This window comes from Macrotis lagotis, chromosome 7 (genome assembly GCF_037893015.1).
Source record: "Macrotis lagotis isolate mMagLag1 chromosome 7, bilby.v1.9.chrom.fasta, whole genome shotgun sequence".
Taxonomy (NCBI): domain Eukaryota; kingdom Metazoa; phylum Chordata; class Mammalia; order Peramelemorphia; family Peramelidae; genus Macrotis; species Macrotis lagotis.
Window position 1 is genome coordinate 175231795 of NC_133664.1, and position 23392 is coordinate 175255186.

At 37.0% G+C, this 23392-nt stretch overlaps 1 protein-coding gene across 6 annotated transcripts in view; it reads left to right on the forward strand.

The window, feature by feature from the left end:
* USP6NL (USP6 N-terminal like) overlaps positions 1–23392 on the forward strand; it is a 240824-nt gene that overhangs the window by 100491 nt on the left and 116941 nt on the right. For all 6 annotated transcript variants that reach the window (XR_012470131.1, XR_012470132.1, XM_074194132.1 and 3 more), the window contains one exon: positions 20446–20513. Coding sequence is in view for 4 of the 6 variants with exons in the window: in XM_074194132.1 (XP_074050233.1) it covers positions 20446–20513 (68 nt within the window). In the remaining 2 variants the exon portion in view is untranslated. The remainder of the gene's footprint in view (positions 1–20445; positions 20514–23392) is intronic.

Consider the following 23392-nt stretch of genomic DNA (forward strand, 5'->3'; position numbering starts at 1 on the left):
CTCCATTGAGACTTCTTTCTAAGTTGGCATCAGAATTGTTAATGTCTGCTCAGTGTTATATCCAGAGCAAATTTCTCCAACTTGTCACAAAAAAAAGCCTGAAAAAGACTTTCTGAAACGATTTGCTAAAATTAAACTATTCCCCACTAGACAAATGGCCAAAGAACGTGAACATTTTTCAAAAGAGAAAAAAATGATCAATAATACCCCAATTCAAAATCAGTAATAACCAGAGAAAGGCAAATTAAAACAACTCTATCCTGGCAAAGATGGGAAAATTCATTGTAGAGGGACTTTGAGAAGATAAACATATTTTTTTCCAGTCAGCCACTTCCTTCCTTATCTTAGGTGCTTTAGTTTTGTTCTTCGATAACTTTTCAATCTCAAGTAATCAAAGTTATCTATTTTTGCTATTATTTTGTTGTCATTTTTAAAGAATATTTGCCTTGTCTATGGTTATGAGAGACATGCAATCTATTTTTCTTCTAATTTTCTCATATATGATCTTTAATAGGTCTTTTAGGATGTATTGTGAAATACAGTGTAAGCCTTTCAGATTGCTTTTAGTTTTCAAGCAGTTTTTAAAAATAAACTGGATTTTTTTTCCTTGATATTTTTTTTCTAATTTATCAAACACTGAATTATTGAGTTTTCTTTTGGTTTTGATTCTCCATTGTCTAGTGTCTCAATTTTTAAACCAAAGCCAGATGATTTTGTTGACTGTTGCTTTCTGATAGTTTGGGTTCTTGGAAGTGTCCTTCGCTCTTTCTCTACTTTTTAAAAAATTTTTTTTTGCAAGACAATGGGATTAAGTGACTTGCCCAGCGTCACACAACTAGGTAATTATTGTTGACAGATTTGAACTCAAGTCCTCCTGTCTCCAGGGACATTGGTCTTTCCATTGTGCCACCTAGCTGACCCATGGTCCTACTTATTGTAATTATCCCTTCATATTCTTGATTTTTCCCCCCAAATAAATCTTACTATTTATCAAATTCTATAATGTATTCCCTTGGTAATTTTATTGCTATTGAATTAAAAGTATAAATTCCTTTTGTTAGAATTGATATTTTTAGATTGAAAAAAATCTTCCAGCCATTTAAGTTGTTCCTTAGTTCTTTAATTGCAAATGAATTTATACAAGTTTTTTTGTGTGCTTTGGTAGATCAGTGCTGGATGTTTTATGCATTTTTTTAGTTATTTGGAAAAGCAATTATTTTTCTATTATTACTTCTTGGATTTTATTAGTATGTAGAAATACTATTGACTTTTGAGGCTTTATGTTGTAGCCTGAAGTTCTGCTGAACCTATTGTCTCAATTAGTATTTTTCTCATTCTAAAAATTTTCCAACAATTTTATAATCAGCAAGTGTTGTTGACTCATTTTACATTTGTGTTCAACCCTTTGAAAACAGGCATAATTTTTTATCTTCTTTTTTACTATTTTTATGCATTTAATTTCTTTCTCTTGTCCTACTGTTGTTGCTAGCTTTTCCAGAACTATATCAGTGGGTATTGGTTCAGGTTCAGCCTTGTACTTGTTATCATGGTACTTGAGGGATAGCTTGGGATGTCACGGGGCCTGCTGATGGTGGGGTGACCCTAGCTGTGATCTTGCTTCAATGTGGTCAGGGACTCATCTTAACAGCTACCACAGGGAAGTTGAAGAGCCCAACCCCTGCTGCTGGAAACTGTTGTGCCTGGAGGAGGGAACTGCTCTAAGTCCTCTGTGAGCTTAACTAGGGCTGGGGCTGCCTTTACTGCACTGCCCCTCATCCTCCACTACTGTCAGACCAAAGGACTTGGTAGGTCACCAGTAGCTGGTTAAGATTTTGACCACATTGAGGCGATGATACTAGTTAAATATTGAATCACTAAATTCACCTTAAGGGCAGATATGCATACAGTTTCCACCAGAATTTTGTGCCTCAGCAAAGGGAAATATTTCTGTGTGCATTAGAAAAGATTACATTGTCATTTTATAAAACTAAGATTCCTACCGTCAAACCAGTTATTGGAAATTCTAATTCCATTTCAAGATGGACAGCATTTTAACAAAATATAGTGTTCTTTTGAATAATAAAGGCCTAATCCTCAAGAAATAGAAATGTTGGGGGGGCAGAGCCAAGATGGCTACATGAAGGGATCTAGTCTTAGGAGCTCTCTGATAAAACTCATCAGCTAAGGACTCTAACTAAACTTTCGAGAGACAACCCACAAAGGGGCCCAGTGAGGCAGTTCTCCTACTCAAGGTAACCTGGAAAAGAACAGAAAGGCTCTGCTCCCCAGGGTCAGAGGGGTTGGCCCACCAGAGGGGTGGCCCAAGCGAAAGAACTTAAGGGAAAGAACTTCAGCCTCCCGGAGGCAGCCCCAGGGTGCTGGGAGCCACAGCTCACAGCAGCAGGAGAGTCTCCTGAGCTGCACCCCGGGGAGCACTGGGCACAAAGTAGGGGAACAGCAGGGGACCTCTGCCAGAGCGAGCACGTGGAGGCCAGCCCTCAGGGCACACAGCCAGCAGCCCAGACTGGAAACAGAAGCAGGCGGAGCACCCAGGGCATGAGCCCATTGAGCTGAGGGAAGGGAGTGAAGAGAGACTGCCCAGCTCTGTCCTCTGCCCCTGGAACAGGACTCTGGAGCTCTGACCGCAATCAGATCCTGATCCCAGTCTAGGCCCCCCCCATTGAACAACAGGCCCCCCCCCCCCACCTTGGCTCCGTGGCAGAGGGGGGCGCTTATGGTCATTTACAGACCAGGAGGGAGGACAGAGCCTCACACACTGAGACCCTTGTGGGAGTGTCCCAAAAGCTCAGGAAGCACCCCCAAAACAGGCTTAGGCTGGGAAAATGAGCAAGCAAAGAAACAAGAGGAAGACCATTGAGAAATATTTTGCAAATGAGCCTAAGAAGGATCAAAATATTCAGCCTGAAGATGAGGAAGCACAAGCTCCTGCATCTAAAGACAACAAGAAAAAACAGAAATTGGGTTCAGGCTATGACAGAGCTCAAAAAAGACTTTGAAAATCAAATGAGGGAGATGGAAGAAAAACTGGGAAAAGAAAGGAGAGAGATGCAGGAAAAACATGAAAATGAACTCAGCAGCTTAGTCAAGGAAATCCAAAAAAATGCTGGAGAAAATAGCATGCTAAAAACCAGCTTAGGTCAAATGGATAAAACAGTTCAAAAAGTTATTGAAAAGAAGAATGCTTTAAAAAGCAAAATTGGCCAGATGGAAAAAGAGATAAGAAAACTCTCTGAGGAGAACAAATCCTTCAGACAAAGAATAGAATTCAGGGAGATTGATGAATTTACCAGAAATCAGGAATCAATACTTGAAATCCAAAAAAATGGAAAATTAGAAGAAAATGTGAAATATCTCATTGAAAAAACAACTGATATGGAAAACAGACTTAGGAAAGATAATTTAAAAATTATTGGAATACCTGAAAGTCATGATCAGGAAAAGAGCCTTGACATCATTTTCAAAGAATTACTACAGGAAAATTGCCCTGATATTCTAGAAGCAGAGGGCAAAATAGAAATGGAGAGAATCCACCGATCCCCACAGAAAGAGATCCCAAAAAGCCAACCCCCAGGAATATTGTAGCCAAGTTCCAGAACTCCCAAGTCAAAGAAAAAATATTACAAGCAGCCAGAAGGACACAGTTCAAATATTGTGGAGCTTCAGTCAGGATCACACAGGACTTAGCAGCAACTACATTGGAAGCTTGTAGGGCTTGGAATACAATATACCAGAAGGCAAGAGAGCTTAGAATGCAGCCAAGAATGAACTACCCAGCAAGGCTGAATGTCCTCTTCCAGGGAAAAAGATGGACTTTCAATGAACCAGGGGAATTTCAAAGGTTCCTTTTGGAATGGCCAGAGCTGAACAGAAGTTTGATCTTCAGATACAGGACTCAGGTGAAGCATGGAGATTGGAGGAGAGGGGGGGAAATATGAGGGACTTAATGAGGATGAACTGCATGTATTCCTGCATAGAAAAATGACACTGATAATACTCATATGAACCTTCTCAGTTAATAGAGCAGGTAGAGGGAGTTTTTATAGTTGAAGCACAGGAGAAAGCTGAATTTGAAGATAAAATATGGTGTAAAAATGGAGTCAATAGGAAAAAAAGGGAAATGGAATGGGAGAAAGAAAAAGGATAGGGGAAATAGTCCAAGATATTTCACATAATAAGTTTTTTTTATTACAATGAGCTATTGCAATGATATGGAAGGGGGGAGGCAAGGGGGAATGAGGGAACCTTTGCTCTCATCAGAGATGGCTAGGAGAGGAAACAGCAAATATACTCAATGGCGTATAGACATCTGGAGTAAGAAGGAGGGGGGAGCAGGGGGAAGGGGTGGGGATGTGAATAAAGGAGGAGAGGATGGACCAGGGGGGGAGAGTGGTCAGATATAACACATTTTCTTTTTTACTTCTTGCAAGGGGCTGGGATTGGATGGCCTGCCCAGGACCATAGGGCCAGGTGGATTCTGGGCCTAAGGGGTGGTTTGGGGGCTCAGGGTTTCTTGGCCCCAGGACCAGGGATCTGTCTGCTGCGCCACTCAGCGACCCTACAGCAGAGTCAGAGTGAAAGGAGAGAGAAAATATAGTGCATGGTAGTGGAGAAATAAGAAAGGAGGGAGTTGCGATCAGCAGTGGCAACCTTGGAAAAATATGGTAGTCACTTTTGTGATGGACTTATCATAAAGAATGTGATCCACTCATGACAGAGTTGTTGGTGTTGGAACAAAGACTGAAGCACATTTTTTGTTCTTATTTGGGGGAGGGTGCAGGGCAAGTGGGGCTGGGTGGCCTGCCTGGGGCCACATAGCAGGGTGATCTTTGGGTGTCTGGGGCTGGATTCAGACCCAGGTGCTCCTGGCTCAAGGGCCAATGCTCCAATTCTTTGCCACCACAAACAGGGCTGCTATAAATATTTTTGTACAAGTAATGTTTTTACCCCTTTTCCTCATCTCTTCAGGGTATAGACCCAGTAGTGGTATTGCTGGGTCAAAGGGTATGCACATTTTTGTTTCCCTTTGGGCATATTTCCAAATAGCTCTCCAGAAGGGTTGGATGAGTTCACAGCTCCACCAACAGTGTAATAGTGTCCCAGTTTTCCCACATCCCTTCCAACAATGATCATTATCCTTCCTGGTCATACTGGCCAATCTGAGAGGTGTGAGGTGGTACCTCAGAGAAGCTTTAATTGACATTTCTCTAATAATGATTTGGAGCATTTTTTTTTCATATAGCTATGGATTGCTTTGATCTCCTCATCTGTAAATTGCCTTTGCATATCCTTTGACCATTTGTCAATTGGGGAATGGCTTTTTGTTTTAAAAATATGACTCAGTTCTCTGTATATTTTAGAAATAAGTCCTTTGTCAGAATCATTAGTTGTAAAGATTATTTCCCAGTTTACTACATTTATTTTGATCTTGGTTACGGTGGTTTTATCTGTGCAAAAGCTTTTCAATTTAATGTAATCAAAATCATCCAATTGGTTTTTAGTGATGTTCTCCAACTCTTCCTTAGTCATAAACTGCTCCCCTTTCCATAGATCTGACAGGTAAACTAGTCCTTGATCTTCTAATTTGCTTATAGTATTGTTTTTGATGTCTGAGTCCTGTAACCATTTGGATCTTATCTTGGTAAAGGGTATTAGGTGTTGGTCTAATCTTAAGTTTCTTCCATACTAAATTCCAATTATCCCAGCAGTTTTTATCAAAGAGGGAGTTTTTATCCCAGTGGCTGGAGTCTTTGGGTTTATCAAACAGCAGATTACTATCATCATCTCCTGCTTTTCCACCTAGTCTATTCCACTGGTCCACTACTCTATTTCTTAGCCAATACCAAACAGTTTTGATGACTGATACTTTATAATGAAATTTTAGATCAGGTGGGGCTAAGCCACCTTCTTTTGCACTGTTTTTCATTAAGCTCCTGGCAATTCTTGACTTTTTATTTCTCCATATGAATTTACTTACAATTTTTTTCTAACTCATTAAAGTAATTTTTTGGAATTTTGATTGGTAGGGCACTAAACAGTTTAGTTTTCGTAGGATTGTCATTTTTATTATATTAGCTCTGCCTATCCATGAGCAGTTGATATTTGCCCAGTTATTTAAATCTAATTTAATTTGTGTGAGAAGTGTTTTATAATTGTTTTCAAAAAGATTCTGAGTCTATCTTGGCAAATAGACTCCCAAGTATTTTATATTGTCTGAGGTTACTTTGAATGGGATTTCTCTTTGTAGCTTTTCCTGCAGTATCTTGCTAGACATATATAGAAAAGTTGAAGATTTATGAGGGTTTATTTTATAACCTGCCACTTTGCTAAAATTGCTAATTGTTTCCAGTAGTTTTTTGGATGATTTCTTGGTATTCTCTAGGTAGGCCATCATGTTATCTGCAAAGAGTGAGAGTTTTGTCTCTTCCTTCCCAGTTCTAATTCCTTCAGTTTCCTTTGCTTCTCTAATTGCTGAAGCTAATATTTCTAATAAGATAGTTTTGTCTCTTCCTTCCCATTTCTAATTCCTTCAGTTTCTTTTGCTTCTCTAATTGCTGAAGCTAACATTTCTAATAAGATATTGAATAGTAGTGGTGATAATGGGCACCATTGTTTCACCCCTGATATTATTGGGAATGCCTCTAGCCTCTCCCCATCGAATATAATGCTTGTTGATGGTTTCTGATAGATACTGTTAATTATTCTAAGGAACAGTCCATTTATTCCTACACTCTCTAGTGTTTTTAGTAGGATTGGATGCTGTATTTTGTCAAAACTTTTTCAGCATATATTGATATGTTCATATGATTTCTGATAGATTTGTTGTTGATATAATGTAGTATACTAACAGTTTTCTTAATATTGAATCAACCCTGCCTTCCTGGAATAAATCTTACTTCATCATAATGTATTATCCTGGTGATAACTTGTTGTACTCGTTTTTGTAAGATTTTATTTAAGATTTTTGCATCTATATTCATCAGGGAGATAGGTCTATAATTTTCTTTCTCTGTTTTAACTTTTCCTGTTTTAGGTAACAGCACTATATTGGTTTCAAAGAAAGAGTCAGGCAGAGTTCCATCTTTCCCTGTTTTTCCAAAGAGTTTATATAGAATTGGAATCAATTGTTCCTTAAATGTCTGGTAGAATTCACTTGTGAATCCATCAGGCCCTGGAGATTTTTTTTTAGGGAGTTCAGTAATGGCTTCCTGAATTTCTTTTTCTGAGATGGTGTTGTTTTAGGTATTTAATCTCTTCTTCATTTAACCTGGGCAATTTATATTTTTGTAAATATTCATGCATTTTACTTAGATTATCAAATTTATTGGCATAGAGTTGGCCAAAATAATTTCAAATTATTACTTTAATTTCCTCCTCATTGTTGGTGAGTTCACTTTTTCATTTATGATACTAGCAATTTGGTTTTCTTCTTTTTTTTTTATCAAATTGACCAGAGGTTTATCAATTTTATTGGTTTTTTGGTAATACCAACGTTTGGTTTTATTTATTAATTCAGTAGTTTTTCTTCTGCTTTCAATTTTATTAATTTCTCCTTTAATTTTTAGAATTTCTAATTTGGTATTTAATTGGGGATTTTTGATTTGTTCTTTCTCTGATTTTTTTATTTGCATGTTTAGTTCATTGATTTCCTCTTTCTCCAATTTATTCATGTAAGCATTTAGACCTATAATATATCCCTTGAGAGCTGCTTTGAATGAATCCCATAGGTTTTGGTATGTTGTTTCATCATTATCATTATCTGGGATAAAATGGTTAATTCTTTCTAGAATTTGCTTTTTGGTCCACTCATTTTTTAAAATGAGGTTATTCAGTTTCCAATTTGTTCTGGGTCTGTATCTCTTTGGCCCAGTATTGCATGTAACTTTTATTGCATTGTGATCTGAGAAAGATGTATTCACTATTTCTGCCTTTCTGCAGTTGATCATTAGGTTTTTATGTCCTAGTACATGGTCAGTTTTTGTATAAGTTATATGTACTGCAGAGAAAAAGGTATGTTCTTTTCTATCCCCTTTCAGTTTCCTCCATAAGTGTACCATATCTGGTTTTTCTAACAATCTATTTACCTCCTTAACTTCTTTCTTGTGTATTTTATGATTTGATTTATCTAGATCTGAGAGCAGGAGGTTGAGGTCTCCCACTAGTAGAGTTTTTCTGTCTATGTCTTCCTGTAGTTCTTTCAGCTTCTCCTCTAAGAATTTGGGTGCTGTCCCACTGGGTGCATATTTCTTCAATATTGAAATGACTTTATTGTCTATGGTACCTTTTAGGAGGATAAAGTTTCCATCCTTATCGTTTTTAACGCTATCTATTTTTGCTGCTGCTTTGAGATAAGGATTGCTATACGTGCTTTTTTTATTTCAGCTGAAGCAAAATATATTTTGCTCCAACCTTTTACCTTTACTCTATATGTATCTCTCTGTTTCAGATGAGTTTCTTGTAAGCAGCATATTGTAGGATTCTGGTTTTTAATCCACTCTGGTATTTGCTTATGTTTTAAGGGAGAGTTCATCCCATTCACATTCAAAGTTATGATTACTAATTCTTTATTGCCCTCTGTGCTATCTTCCTTCTGTTTGTATTTTCCCCCTTCCCCCCCCTTTATCCATATTTCCCTTTATTTTATTTCTGAAAACCACCCCCTTCAGTGTGTTTGCCCTCCTATATCACACCCTCCCCTTTCTTTCCCCTTTCCCTTTTCCTTTCCCTTCCTTTTGTTATTTCCCCTTTTATTCCCCGACTCCACTTCCCTTTCTTCGTCCCCTCCTCCCCTTTTTCCCTTTTAATCCTTGAAAGGTTAGATGTTTTATATGTTAACTGAGTATGTGTAGGTTGACTTTAAGCGAAGTCTGATGAGAAGAAGATTCACGTGTTTCTGTTCTGCTCCCTTCTTCCCCTCTATTACCATAGTTTTTTTTTGTACCTCTTAGTGTGATGAGATTTACCCCATTCAATCCCCTCCCTCCTCCCGTCTCTTTTCTGTTTCCCTTTTTAAGGAGGCAGTGTTTTTTAGATCATTCTATCTAAGTCATAGAAAATTCTGAGTGGCTGTCCCTTCTAGTTCAGTATATGCTATCGACTAGAGTCACAATTCCTGAGAGTTATTAGAGTCTTTTCCCCAAGTGGGGTTAAAGCCAGTTACATCTCATTAGATAGCAGTCTCATGGATAGATTATGAATGTCTATCATTTCTGGCTAGGTACATTCTCTCTGTTAGAGTTAGAGTTCTCAAGATTTATGAGTATCTTTTTTCCCTATCCTGGGATATAGCCAGTTTCAACTTACTGGGTAGCATTTTTTTTTCCTTTTATAAAGGAAAAAATACCTTTATAAAAATACCTTTTCATGTGTCTCTTGCACCTCCTGTTTGATATCCAAATTTTCTGTTTAGCTCTGCTCTTTTCATCAGAAATTTTTGGAATTCTTCCAGTTCGTTAAATGTCCATCTTTTTCCCTGGAAGAGAAGGCTCAGCTTTGCGGGAAAGTAGATTCTTGACTGCATTCCAAGCTCCCTTGCTCTTCGAAATATCTTGTTCCATGCCCTTCGATGCCTTAATGTTGATGCAGCCAGGTCCTGCGTGATCCTTACTGTGACTTCTTGATATTTAAATTGTTTCTTTCTGGCTGCTTGCAGGATTTTCTCTAAATTTTATCTGATAGTTCTGGAGTTTGGCCACAACATTCCTTGGTGTTTTCATTTTAGGATGTTTTTCTGGTGGGGATTGATGTACTCTTTCAATAACTACTTTGCCCTCTGATTCCATGGTATCAGGGCAGTTTTCCATCACTAGATCCTGTAATATTAAGTCCAGGGTTTTTTTTCTCTTCAATGTTTTCAGGAAGTCCTATAATTTTCAGGTTGCCCCTGCTCGACCTATTCTCAAGGTCAGTGGTTTTGTTGATAAGGTATTTTACATTTGCTTCTATTTTTTCTATTTTTTGATTTTGTTTAACTGACTCTTGCTGTCTCATGGAGTCATTAGTTTCTGTAGACTCCATTTTTTGGGGTGGGGAGGAGTTTTCTTCATTAACCTTTTGCAACTCCTTTTCCAATTGGTCAGTTCTACTTTTGAAAGAGCTTTCCATTTGACCAATTGAGGTTTTGAAAGAATTATTTTCTTTTTGCATTTGCCCAATTGAGGATCTGAGAGTATTGTTCTCTTTTTGTATTTGTCCAATTGAGGATCTGAGAGATTTTTTCTCCTTTTGTATTTGTCCAATTGTACTTTCTAAGGTTTTGTTTTCTTGTTGCGAGGCATTAATGTTATCTCCCAAATTTTTAAGCTCCTTCCTTATTTCTTCAAGGAAGTCTTTCTGTGCTGAAGATCAGATACTATTCTCCTCAAAGGTTCCATTTATCTCTGAGTTTGGGTCTTTCCTTTCCAAGAATTTTTCTATGGATCCACCTTTCTGCTGACCCTTCTTCATTTTGCTAAAACCTTGAGTTGGGGAGGGGCTGGTTCACAGGGGCTTGGTATTGCTAGAGAGTTTATTCACTGTGTGCAGTTTCTCTGGCTGGCCAGTAGGAGGTGCTGTTGCTTTCTCTGGAGTGTCTGTGATGTTGATTTAGGCCTTCTCCCTTTGCTTGAAGGGAGGAGTTGGAGCTATTGAATTATTTTGCCTTCAATCAGTGGTGCTCTTTACCCTGGCCTGAGGTCATTTGTCAGCTGGGCTAGTTCTTCTTTTTACACATCTGGGCACGAGGCAGAAGTAGTTTGCCTTTGTTTGTTTGGGAAGAGGTCTGAGCTGTAATGGAGGCCTAGACTCTGAGTTCCTCAGACATGAGGAGCCCAGGGATGGTGTCCACAGCTCTCCTGCATCGGAACTTTTCCATCAGCCCTGTCCGCAAGGTCCCGGGGGACAGCACCAACACCAGTGCCTCTACTCCCTAATTGACTCAAGCCCCCACCATCTAGCCCCACCGCTGATCCAGCAGGTCTGGCTTTTGGGCTCTCAGACTCCAGGCTTCAATTCAGCTGTTAATCTGGTTGATCCGGGGCTGATCTTCCCTCTGAGCCCAGACTCACCCGCCTGAATTCCTCCAGTGCTGCTAAGGGAGACAAATCCTGAGGTAGATGTTCTTTCTCCTGGCTTTTCTTTCTGGGTTTTGTGGGTCGGATTTCTTTTGAGAGGTTTGTTATGATAGATGGGGGAAAGATCAGGAGATTTTAGAACTGTGCCTGTCTTCTCTCCGCCATCTTGGCCGGAAGTCAATGTTATCCATTTCTAGAGAGATAAGTGATGAACTCTTGAGTGCAGATGGAAGCATATTTTTTTCACTTTACAATTTTTGCAATATGGTTAATATGGAAATATATTTTGTATTATTTCATATGTATAATTGTTTACTTTCATTCTCAATGGGTGGGGGGCAAGAAGGAGGGACAGAACTTGGAAGTCCAAATTTAAAGAAAATTAATATTAAAAAAGAATGAATGAAAAAATAAGCATCCCTTATCTGTAAAAAAATAAAAGAAAATGAACATTAATCATCAAAAAAATAAATTTGAGAGTGGGAGGTTGAGGTCTCCCACTAGTTAAAAAAAGAATGAAGAAGAAATATCAGTCAATTAGTTTCTTTATCCTGCCTTTTAAAATGCTTTTGTTTCATCAGATAGCATGATGGCAACTCTTGTTCTATTGTATTTACTTTCATTAACTTTGTTTCTTAAATGCATTTCTTGTAAGCAAGAGATTTTAGACTTTTATTTTCTTATCCAATTTCAATTTTTTTCATTTTATTGGATTTATTCATTCATTCATTCATCTCTTTATTTGTTTATTTTTAGTTTAGTTTTTTTTTTTTGCAAGACATTGGGTTTAGTGGCTTGCCCAAGGCCATACAGCTAAGTAATTATTAATTGTCTGAGGCCGGATTTGAACTCTGGTATTCCTGACTCCAGGGCCGGTGCTCTATCTACTGTGGCACCTAGCCGCCCCTCGGATTGTTTTATTTAAAGTTATGTGAGTTAGGTTCATATTTTCTTTCATTTATCTCAAATTTCTTAAGTTAAAATTTTTTTCCATTGTTTCTACTGTAAACTTATTTCTGTGTTCTTTCCTTTTATTTACTTTAATCTTTTTAAAGATGACCCTGTTCCATTTGGCTCTCTTCCCCTCAGCCATCATTCCTTCTTCTCATTTATTATCCCTATTTCTCTGGTCTTTAACTTTTTTATTTCTTTTTTCTTTACTCCTTTTATCTGGTTTTATAATTTTCCCCTCTTTTTTCCTCTCAGTCAAATAGATTCACCCTTCTCTCCCTTCAACTAGATCTGCTCATTAGGTCTTTAAATTTCATTTTTTGTGCCTCTTTGCCAGAAGGATTTCTCTTATTCTCTTCATTATTCATGTTCTCTTCCTGTCTACTTTAGACCCTCATTATCAGATTCTTGACCCCTATAATTATCTGGTGTCTCTCCTTCTCTGAATTCCTAGTTGAGCTAAAATTTTCTGGCATAACCATTCCTGGCTTTTTCTTCTAATTTCTGCTACTGCCTTTGAGAAAGTGTCCTTATTCCCCTCTTTGAATCTCCTTTATTTTTAAAACAATGTCAGTTATCAGAAACAGTGTCAATAATCAGAAAAGATGCTGCTTTTTTGTTATGGCCCTTACCCATTATATCCCTAATTATGTAGTCTGTCACTGAACAATACTCTTTCCTGTTTTCTTTCTTTTCTCCCCCCATTCCCCCAGTCATTGGCCTGAAAATTTCCTACCTTCCCTCTTACATTCCAAGGTAGGTGACTTTTGCCTCTTGGAGTTTAACTTCTGATCTCCATTACTCTTCAACACAATCTATTTACTCCCATGTTTTCTGGTTGGAAAAAAATAGCCTGTTATTCAGATTTCCTTTCCTTTGTATTTAAATATTTATCTGCATCTTCTCACCTGCAGAACTTGAATTGTTAAATTTAACCACTACGTTTATTTGAGTTTTTAGATTTGAATTTTTTTCTGGAAGTGACCAGTGAATTCTTCTAGTCGGCATTTCATTTTCTTTGTTTAGAAATTCTGGGTCATTCTTTCCTATAAATTCCTGTGTGTTTGTATTAAAATTTTTTTTGTCCTTTCATTTGGTTTGTTTTTACACATCTTGTCTTTGAGGTCAGTACTTTTTCTTTCTTGCATAGTGAGCATATTATCTTTTAATGTTTGCTTCTCTTATTGATTGTCCTTTACTTCTCTATATTTATATTACCAACATATTTTTCTCTCTTTTGTTTCTTTGGTAAAATTTCATACATTTTTCTATTCTGCTCATTATTTTTTATGTGTAGACCATAAATTCTGCTTTTAGCTTTCTCATTTTTCTTTTGAACCACTCAAAAACAGTGTTTGCATTCCATATTCTCACATTCAACAGTGTCCTTTGTGTTATTAGGTGTTGCATCATTTTGTTTACTCATAAATTCCTAAACTCATTTCCTTCTGATGTTTTCTCTGTTGATTTATTTACTTATATTCAAGTCTTTGAATATGTCTGAAGTCTTGTAATTTTAGGTTTTTTCTTCTCCCCTTGATTTTTTTAAATTTACTGTTAGATTATGTCCCCTCTTGTGGTGGTTCATTGGGGGCTGGATTTCAAAGCAACTTAGCCTCCTCCTGTGCTGGAGCAGTTATAGTTTCACCAGCCTAGGACTCTTTCTCAGATGACTTCTGGGTGATCAGAAGTATTATAACTGTATTTCTTTTCTCTCAAACTTAGTAGAGTATTATTCAGTCCCTTCCCTCCCTCCTTAACAGTATCCTGTGCTGATGTCCTATCTCACTCCCTCTGTTCCTAATTTGTCTTGCCTGGGACCAGCAATTCAGAGTTCTGGCATACTAGCGCTGTGGGGTTATACTAATTCTATGAAATTATCCACCCCAGCAGGGGCAAATATGCCATGCTGGCACTACAAGGTAGTCCTCTTGATACCAGAAGAACTGTTGCCACTCTGGTACTGGCAATTCAGAGCTTTTGCAGCACTGGTTGTCAGGATTGGGGACCCAAAAAGATTTTGTTCTTAAAGAGCTGCCTTCTGCCACACTGACTGACTGGCACTATCCAAGCAAATTTACCCTGCCTTGAGCCAGAGTACCTATAAATTGGAAAGAAGGAGCAAGGACTGGGGTTCAGCTTTGGGTTATGTTGTAAGCTCTGACCTTTATTTAAGCCAGATCCTTGAGTCTGCTAGTATTTTTGCTTTTTTGTTTTTTAGCCAAACTGTTTATTAAGTAGTTGTCAGGAATGAGGCACTGTACTATAGACTGAAGAGATACAAAGTTGAAAAATACTTCCTATCTTCCAGGAATTTATAGTGAGGAGCATGACATGCACAAACAAGTACAATACAGGATAGAATATGATGAAGGCAAAATAAATCTAAAAGATTAGAAAATGAAGCTAAGAGTTTTTTTAAATAGAGAATTAATAACTGATTTATATATCAGTTAGGTTTACAAAGCACTTTATATCCATTTCATTTACACAAAAAATCATTTGGGTAGATACAACCATTTAACAAAGGTCCAATGGTTTGATTTTGTTTGTTTTTTGTTTTTTGCAAGGCAGTGGGGTTAAGTGGCTTGCCCAAGGCCACATGGCTAGGTAATTAAGTGTCTGAGGCTGGATTTGAACTGAGGTACTCCTGACTCCAGGGCCAGTGCTCTATCCATTGCACCACCTAGCTGCCCCCTCAGTGAAGTTTTAAACTCTACTCTTTCTCATTCCAAGTCCATCTCAAGTTTCCACCATTGCCCCAGTACTCCTTCTCCCAAAGATAAAACTTCATGGAATATTTGACCTCCTGAGCAAAGAGCTGATATGAATAATTTCATTGGGCAGAGGAATGTGTTTTGGTGTGACATAAAGCATAAAAAAAGCATTACAATACAGAATAAGATCTGACAACTGTACATCCAGGTCAGCTGGAACATAGAGTCAGTGTGTAAAGGGAAGGTCAAAATGAGTTCTTTGCCATTTATCCTAGTGGTGATAGAGAATCACCACAGGTTTTAGACATGACATGTAGCATCAGCTCATAAAGGCATAGAATTCAGCCCTCTTTCTAGGTAGATCTGCCTTACATGGTGAGACAAGAGTCAGAGGTTGGCATATTTTTAGGAATGTTCTCAGGGAGTAAGTAGCCAATTACTGTACTAACCAGTAAGTGAGATATATTTGCAATCTCACTGGGTCTTATGATGTTCATTACCTACCCTCATTTTATTCCAGAATAATATATGATCAGGTCTCCTGCCTCAATTCTGGGCAGCTAGTTTTCTCAAAGCTAAAATTGCCCAAACAACTCAGTGACTTCCTTTTTTCTCATGAAAGTATGCTTTATATGTTGTATAGCCTTAAGTGTAGGAGGCATGGGTGAAGGGTTCTAAATGAACTCAAGGTCAATGAGTGTTGGTTCATGGGTTTTTTTTTTTTTTTGGCTTGTTTCTTTTGAATTCTAGGTGTCAGAGCTTGAAGACAACTGTAATTGTATTGACTTTGATACATAATTATGAAGTCTGATAAGTTGTGGGGATCAGAGAAAATGGCAAGTCCTCCATCGTGTTATTTCTTGTTGAAGACAGGAGGAAATGAGCTTCAGAAAAGGGATGGTTAAGTTATTTGGGGAAGCCGTAAGATGGTGAATTTCTTATATGATGGACTGATTAGCAGATGTTGAGGTTAAAAAGGCTAAAGCACTTAAGGGAAATAAGGAATGAAAAGAAGCTTAGATCAACATAGGTCCAGCTACATGGAACTGGAGCCATATTGGTAGTAATAAGCTAGAAAAGGTGTTAATCAAATTAAGAAGGAAAAGGGAAAAGAAAAGAAACTTAGAGAAGAGAGAAACAGACACCAGAGTCCAGGAGAGAAATGAAGAGAAGAGAAACTTTAGAACAATATAGATCTAGCTACATGGAGTAGGGACCATATTGTTCCAGCAACAAGGCCAGACCATGTGGAACTAGCTTAGACAGAACAGCAGAAGCAGCAGCCAACTGGGAATCCAGGAGTGAAAGAAGCTCCAGCAAGTCCTCTCAAACACCTTTCTGGTGGGTGTTTTAAACACCTGGCTTTGGCTGGTTTCCAAGAGGTGGCAAAGACAGCACTCATTGTGCACGAATGGCAGTTCTATGTTCCTTCTCCTGTCCCAAAAGGTATCCAATATGGCTTAGGAAGTGAGATAGCAGAGAGTCAACACAGAATGGAGAATGCCTTCCATAGTACAGAAAAGTTTTAAGAAGAATACATTTCCTCTGTGCCCAGAATTTCCCTGCTTCAGTGTCTTCCAGAAGTCTCTCTACATTTTTATGTCTTATTTCTGAATATATTTCTTTTTCCTTTTTTTTTTGGGGGGGGGGTGTATTTTTGCAAGGCAGTGGGGTTACGGGACTTGCCCAAGGTCTCACTGCTAAGCAAGTATCAAGTGTCTGTATTTGAACTCAGATCCTCCTGACTCCAGGGCTGTCCACTGCATCACCTAGCTTGTCCCTTTGAATATATTTCTACTAATCTAAGCTATTGTTCCCCCCTTCCCTCCAAAAAAAAAAAAGTTATAGAGAAAGGAAAGCAACATTTCAAGAAAAGAACCAATATATCATCAACTGTGTCTGGCAGCAGATGTAGCATTCCAAATCCCTAGTTCCTTACCTCTGCAAAGGGATGAAAGGTATATTTCCTCAATTTTTTGTTTCTGCAAAATTCAATTTCCTTTTTTTCTTGTTGTTTGCATTGCTGCCTACCTGTTTGTTTAGTCTTAATTAGTTTATGGTCTCCTCCTGTTTCTCTGAATTAATCATATTTATTTCTCATGGTACAATATTATTCTATTATATCCATGTATCAAACTTTATTTAGACACTATTCAGCCCATGGGAACATACCTTTTTCTAGTTCTTTAATAACAAAGGTCTTGTTATAAATTTTTTGGTGTATGCAGGATATTTTTTTTTAACTCCTTTTAGGTATATGCCTAGCATTGGGAACTTTGGCTTAAAGGGACTGGATATTTCAGTGAATAGTTTAGCATAACTTTATATCATTTGCTATGATTAGGTATTTATTAAATTATTTTCTTGGGTTTCGCTATAATACTGGGTAGGCACTGGGGATACAAAGACAGAAATTAAGCTATTCTTATCCTCAAGATGCTGAATTATATTCACTTGTCTGGGGAGGGAACAATAGTATGTAACACTTTTGAATATCATATCTCATTTAATTCTAATAATCTACCTAAGGTTAGAGGTACTTAAGATATTCTTGTTCTTATTTTACAAGTGAGAAAAGACCGGAGCTGCGAAGATGATGGTTCTGAAGTTAAGAGGCTGTTAAATATTGGGATGGAATTTAGAAACTTGAATCTTTCTGATGATCAAAGGAGTGTGCTTTACATTTAGGCCATGTTGTCTTTCATGTTCCTTACTCTCTTCATAAAAATATCTATAATACTGTATTATCCATTATCCTAGCTTTCTTGGACGGGCAGACTTTGGGTTCCTTTAAAAAATAAACATTTTCCATTGGTCAGTTTTGTTGGATCTTTCCTCTGCATAGTTGACACATAGTTTAATATGTATTTATTAATTTATTTTTTCAATAGAAGTAATTCCTAACTCTCATCTGTTATATGCCCATTGTTGAGTCATTGTTCTTTGTTTTTATGCTGACTCTTATCTTTTTTGTTCATATACTTTTGGTGAGTTTAATTATATACCTTCATCTTTTTTCCTTTTCTTACCTTTATCAAATAGTCTTTAAAATTTCACATCAGTATAGAATGTATGTATGTGTTGTAGTATGTATGCATGTGATTATACAAACACACACACACACATACACACACACACACACACACACACACACACACACACACACCCTAACTTGAACTCTTTAATCTCGTATTTTATTATATTTTTGTTTGAAATATTCTGGGCAGATCACTGCTAAAGAAGGCAATCAGGATGGTGCTCAAAATCTGTTTGAAAGAACCTAGAGAAAATTTGAGAGGATTGGATAGTTATCTTTTGTAAAGTGATCCAACAAAAGATTTGCTTTGGTGAGAAAACAATTTCCTAACAAATAGAGCTGAATAAAATGAAATGGGTTTGATGAAGGTGAAAAAGAATGCTGGAAAGGTGGGAATGATTCCACACGTAAACTCTTGACTGACTCAGAGGTATAGGGACATGAAAGTTTGTTACATATTATTGTGGCTTAAAAGTAACAAGTAAAGAAGTTAAGTAGGAAGGGCTAGATCGCTTAAGGAAATCTAGCAAAACTAACATTTAGAAAAAGTAAAGGCACTTGCAAGGTTTTAAGAAGCAGCTAGGGAAGTGAGTAAAGAAGAAAAGGAAAGAAAGTTACACGAGTTTCAGCCAGGCTGATCATTATCAGCCATGGGAGTAAAGCATAGAGAGAGGTAGCATAAAGAAGAGAAATTAGGAACAGTTAAAAATATTGTAACTGGGCTAGATTTCTTAGGAAAATTGTAGCTTTGCTACAAGTAGCAAAACTAAGAGAAAAATGACAGTTGCAAGGGCATGTCAGGGCTTTTATATAGGGTTTGTGCTGGAAAGGGGGTAAGGGAGGATTTATTGTTTATCCTTCATTTTTTATTTTTTTTTAGGTTTTTGCAAGGCAGTGGGGTTAAGTAGCTTGCCCAAGGCCACACAGTTAGGTAATTATTAAGTGTCTGAGGTAGGATTTGAACTCCGGTACTCCTTGATTCCAGGGCTGGTGCTCTATCCACTGCGTCACCTAGCTGCCCATTGTCCATCTTGAAGAAGTCCTTGATATCTGGCAGGCAGTACTATGGCAGCCATGCTGTGCTGAGTCATAAGTCTCATTTTCTCCTCCAGAGCTATCCTGGTCAGATATGGATCAGGACAGATGGAGATGGCCCTGGATTGAAGGAAATCAGGGTTAAGTGATTTGCCCAAGGTTACACAGCTAGTAAGTATCAAATGTCAGGCTAAATTTGAACTCAGTTTAGGCCAGTGCTCTAGCCACTGCACCATCTAGCAATGCCTAAGGGAGGAGTTAGGATAGTTCTAGGGAGAGATTAAGGAGAGTGCAGTAAGTAGTTAAAAGACTACAAAGTTGTGAGGGATCAATTTAGCATTCAATATCAATTTAGCATATCAATAAGATAGACAATGGGATGTGAGTATTACTACTTTGATCAATGGGTTGGAAATTGTTCAGGTCTGGGATTGGGTGCTTAAAGATAACTTGAACAATAGGGATGGGAGAATTGGGGGGGGTCTCTTATGATTTCTGTGAGTAATGGTATGGGAGTAAACTTCAAGTAGTTTCTGTAAGATAAATTTGAACAATGAGATCAATGAGTGGTCAGTGTTAATGTAAAGCCAGCACAGAAAGAGATGAGGCAATTGGGGATATATAGATGAGGGATGTAGCTCATAGAGCAAAAATGACTTCAACAGACTTCCTTCTGCAGGTGCTCAATTAACCCTCTTTGGAGTTCTTCATGCTGGAGTCAGATGACTTGTTGAATGTGTTGTAGCGAGGGTTCTTTTTCTAGGATGGTTTGGATTATATAGTTTACTTTGTATATGTTTATACACATAAATTTTACATATACATGCTTTTACATCTGTCTATATGTATATGGATACACATGTGTGGACTCCATGCATGTATGTTGTTTACATTTGTATGTGTAACATTGGGCAACCAGGTAGCACAGTGGATAATAATTCTGCTTGTTTGACTCTGAAGCATTAATATGCCTTTTGTGATTCTCCGAATTCCTCATGTTCATCATTCAAAGCAGAGGTCTTCCATTCTGTTTATCTACCACAAAGGGCAGCTAGGTGGCACAGAGGATAGAGCACCAGTCTTCAAGTCAGGAGGACAGGAGTTTGAATCCAGCCTCAGACACTTGACAGTAGCTGAGTGACCTTGGGCAAGTCATTTAACCCTGATTACCGTGCATCCAGGGTCATCTTAAGTTGTCCAGATTCCTAATTGGCCACCAGACCCAGATGACTCTGAAGGAGAGAGTGAGGCTGGTAACTTAGCTAAGCAATCCATCACTCAAATTCAGTTCATGTGCTTGTCATGGCAGCATCTCTCTGATGTCATGGTCTTCTTTGAGAATGATGGACAAACATCATCATGCGTAATACAATGAAACTGGACCAACAGTTGACCATTCTGGGTTCATTTACCATGTTCCTATTATTTTCTTGTTAATGTCTTATAAGATTATTCCCACTGACTGATTCCAACTATAGGTTGTTTTATACTATTTAGCATTTGTTGTGATTTATAATCCTGATGTTCTCTTTTACTATTTAGATTATGTTTTCTTTGTTATTTAAAAATTATATCTTTGATTCTTCAAGGAAATATATATTTTCCTTGTAATAACTACAGTATTTTAACTCAACAGATTCAGAGCAGGATGCAGCGCTTAAACTGGCCCAAGAACGGGCTGAAATAGTTGCCAAATATGACCGAGTAAGTATTTGTATTTGCTTTTTTTGTGTAAATTTAATTTATTCAAAAGATTAAAAATAGAAATACATTGGTCTAGAGAGCTTAAATTACAAAAACAGTTTATTTCATTTCAAGTAAACATTAAGATTATCTTTTTTCTTTATTGTTTCCATAATTCAGATAAAATAGTTTGTTTTTAATCTTCTTTGGTGTAAGGCTGTCCTATTAAAGAAACTTTCCTCACCAGTGCAGATACTTGCTATGCAGCTCAGCCTGAGAAAGCTGCCTGGTGATCTGAGAATTAAAATGGACAATAGTAGTATTGCAGGCAAAATTTGAATCTAGTTCTTCCTGACTCAGGATGCATTTTTCTATTTCTATGCTATAGATACTTTTCATACATTGTGTTTTGTCCATTTTTTTGTTTGGGATATTTTTAGAAGAACTTTTCATTGAAAGATTTTACTTTTTTAAAAGTCAGAATTTTTCTACTAATATAGGATTATATACAATAATTCATACTTATTCTATACAATTGTATTATGCATACATTATGTATAATTATGTTGCTACACAATTATAATATGTAAAATGAATAATGTATGCAATGGTGTATAATTTACTAGTGTATAATTTTCATTAATATTTTGTCCTCTTGCTAATCATCATCATAGGTAGGGGTGTGTGTGTGTGTGTGTGTGTGTGTGTGTGTATGTGTGTATATGACTGTATGCATGTGCACTAAATTTCATGGTTGATCATCTTTATTTACTTTTGCATTTCTGTTATTTTGGTCCAAATCTGTGTTTTCATTGCTTAGGAAAACTGTTGAGGAATTTCACCCTTGCACTCTGTCAATAAGCAAGCATTTCTTAAAAGCCAGGTATTGATTGGGTCAGGTTACTACTGCTAAAGATACAGCTAGAAAGAGTGGAAACAATTGCTACATACAAGGAGCTAGCACCTTAATGATACAGCTGTGTACTTTCTCCTCTTAGAGGATTAACTGGAGCACTGAGACATTAAGTAAATTTATAATACTGGAGATCACAGTGATTGTAGATATCATGGTGCTCCATCTTGGCGAACATTTGTACTTTGGTAGTAAAAACTCTTCCAACAATGGTGGTGGAGATTAAAGTGGTAAAGAAATTGAAGTTTGAGCAGCAACTATTTTTCAAAAAATAAATTACTTATTTTTCTAATTACATGTAATGATAGTTTTCTACAGTCATTCCTTTTTAAGGTTTTGAGTTCCACATTTTTCTTCCTTCCCTTGTCAGATTGTAATTTAATATAGGTTATGCATGTATAGCTATGTTAAACATATTTCCATATATTAATCATATTATGAAATAATCAGAATAAAAAGAAAAAAACATGAGAAGGTAAAAAAACAAAACAAATTTTAAAAACTGAAAATACTTTGATCTGCATTCAGACTCCAAGGTTTATTCTCTGCATGTGAATGATATTTTTCTATCACAAATCCTTTAGAATTGTCTTTGATCATTGCACTGCTGAGAAGAGCAGGTCCATCACATTTGATCATTACATAATATTGCTGTTAATGTGAACAATCTTCTTCTGGTTCTTTGAGTAGCATTTATTAAAATATATTAGTTCACTAAGAGTAGGGTATTTGTAAGTTAGAGTATGCCTAAATCAATTAAATTTTCTTCTTTAAGCTCCTTAGGGAAAGTTCCAACATCTCCTTTGTTTTTTTTCATTTTTTTTATTTTTAGGTTTTTGCAAGGCAAATGGGGTTAAGTGTCTTGCCCAAGGCCACACAGCTAGGTAATTATTATTAAGTGTCTGAGACCGTATTTGAACCCAGGTACTCCTGACTCCAGGTCCAGTGCTTTATCCACTGTGCCACCTAGCTGCCCCCCCAACATCTCCTTTGGAGAGAGACTTCTGTTATTTATACAGTGTGCTATAATGAAAAAAGCTTGGATTTGAAGTCAGAGGACCTGTAGATCTGCTGCTTATTAACTGTGTGACATCTCACAAATTGCTTACCCTTTATATGGGCTCATTTTATTCATTTGAAAAACTGAGGATGTTAGATGAATATTAGAACTGCTTTCAGCTTTAAGTCCTAAAATCCTCTGTGTCCCCTTGAGCAAATTCCTTTATTTGCCCTATTATGAAGATCCCTTTTCTGTAAAGCTCTCATTCTGTATTCCCTTCCAACATTTATTTTTCATGTAATTTTCATGCTTTTGTTTACTTTTAATAGTTTTAGTGTTATTAAAGATATGTATTAGAGAAGAAATCTCAAAGTCCAACATTAACAGCCAGTGTTCATTTTAGAATTTTATTTTATCACTTATTTAATTTTAAAATTTAGTTGTCATTACGTTTCTTCTTAACTCTCATCCTCTTTACTTAGTGATTATTAGCCTTAACCAGGGTATTAGCAAGTTAGTCATATATTGAATACTAAGGAAAAGGATACAAAGAAATGAGGGAAAATGTCCTTGCCTTCAAGGAGTGTACATTCTAATAGGAAAATAAGTATTTAGAAATTGGTGGGATGTTATAAAGTACTTCACAGATTTTAAAGGACTACAGCCAAGAGACATGGGTAAAAGTCCCAGCCCTGATTCTCGCTGTTTAATCCTGGGTAAGCATCCTGAAACTCAGTTTTGTCATTTATAAAATGGGCTAATGTATGACTCACAGGTTTAAGAAAGCAATGTTTTAATTTACCTTGGTTTAAAAAGCATTATATAAATGTGAATTGTTATGAACAACAGTTTTAATGATGATCAAAGATAATCTCATTTTTTGAATATTTTGAATTTCACAAACATTACTTCCATATATACCAAAAAAAATCTTGAAACTTTGGTTAAAAATTTTAATTTTTTTTGTACATACTTCCCAAAGTTGCC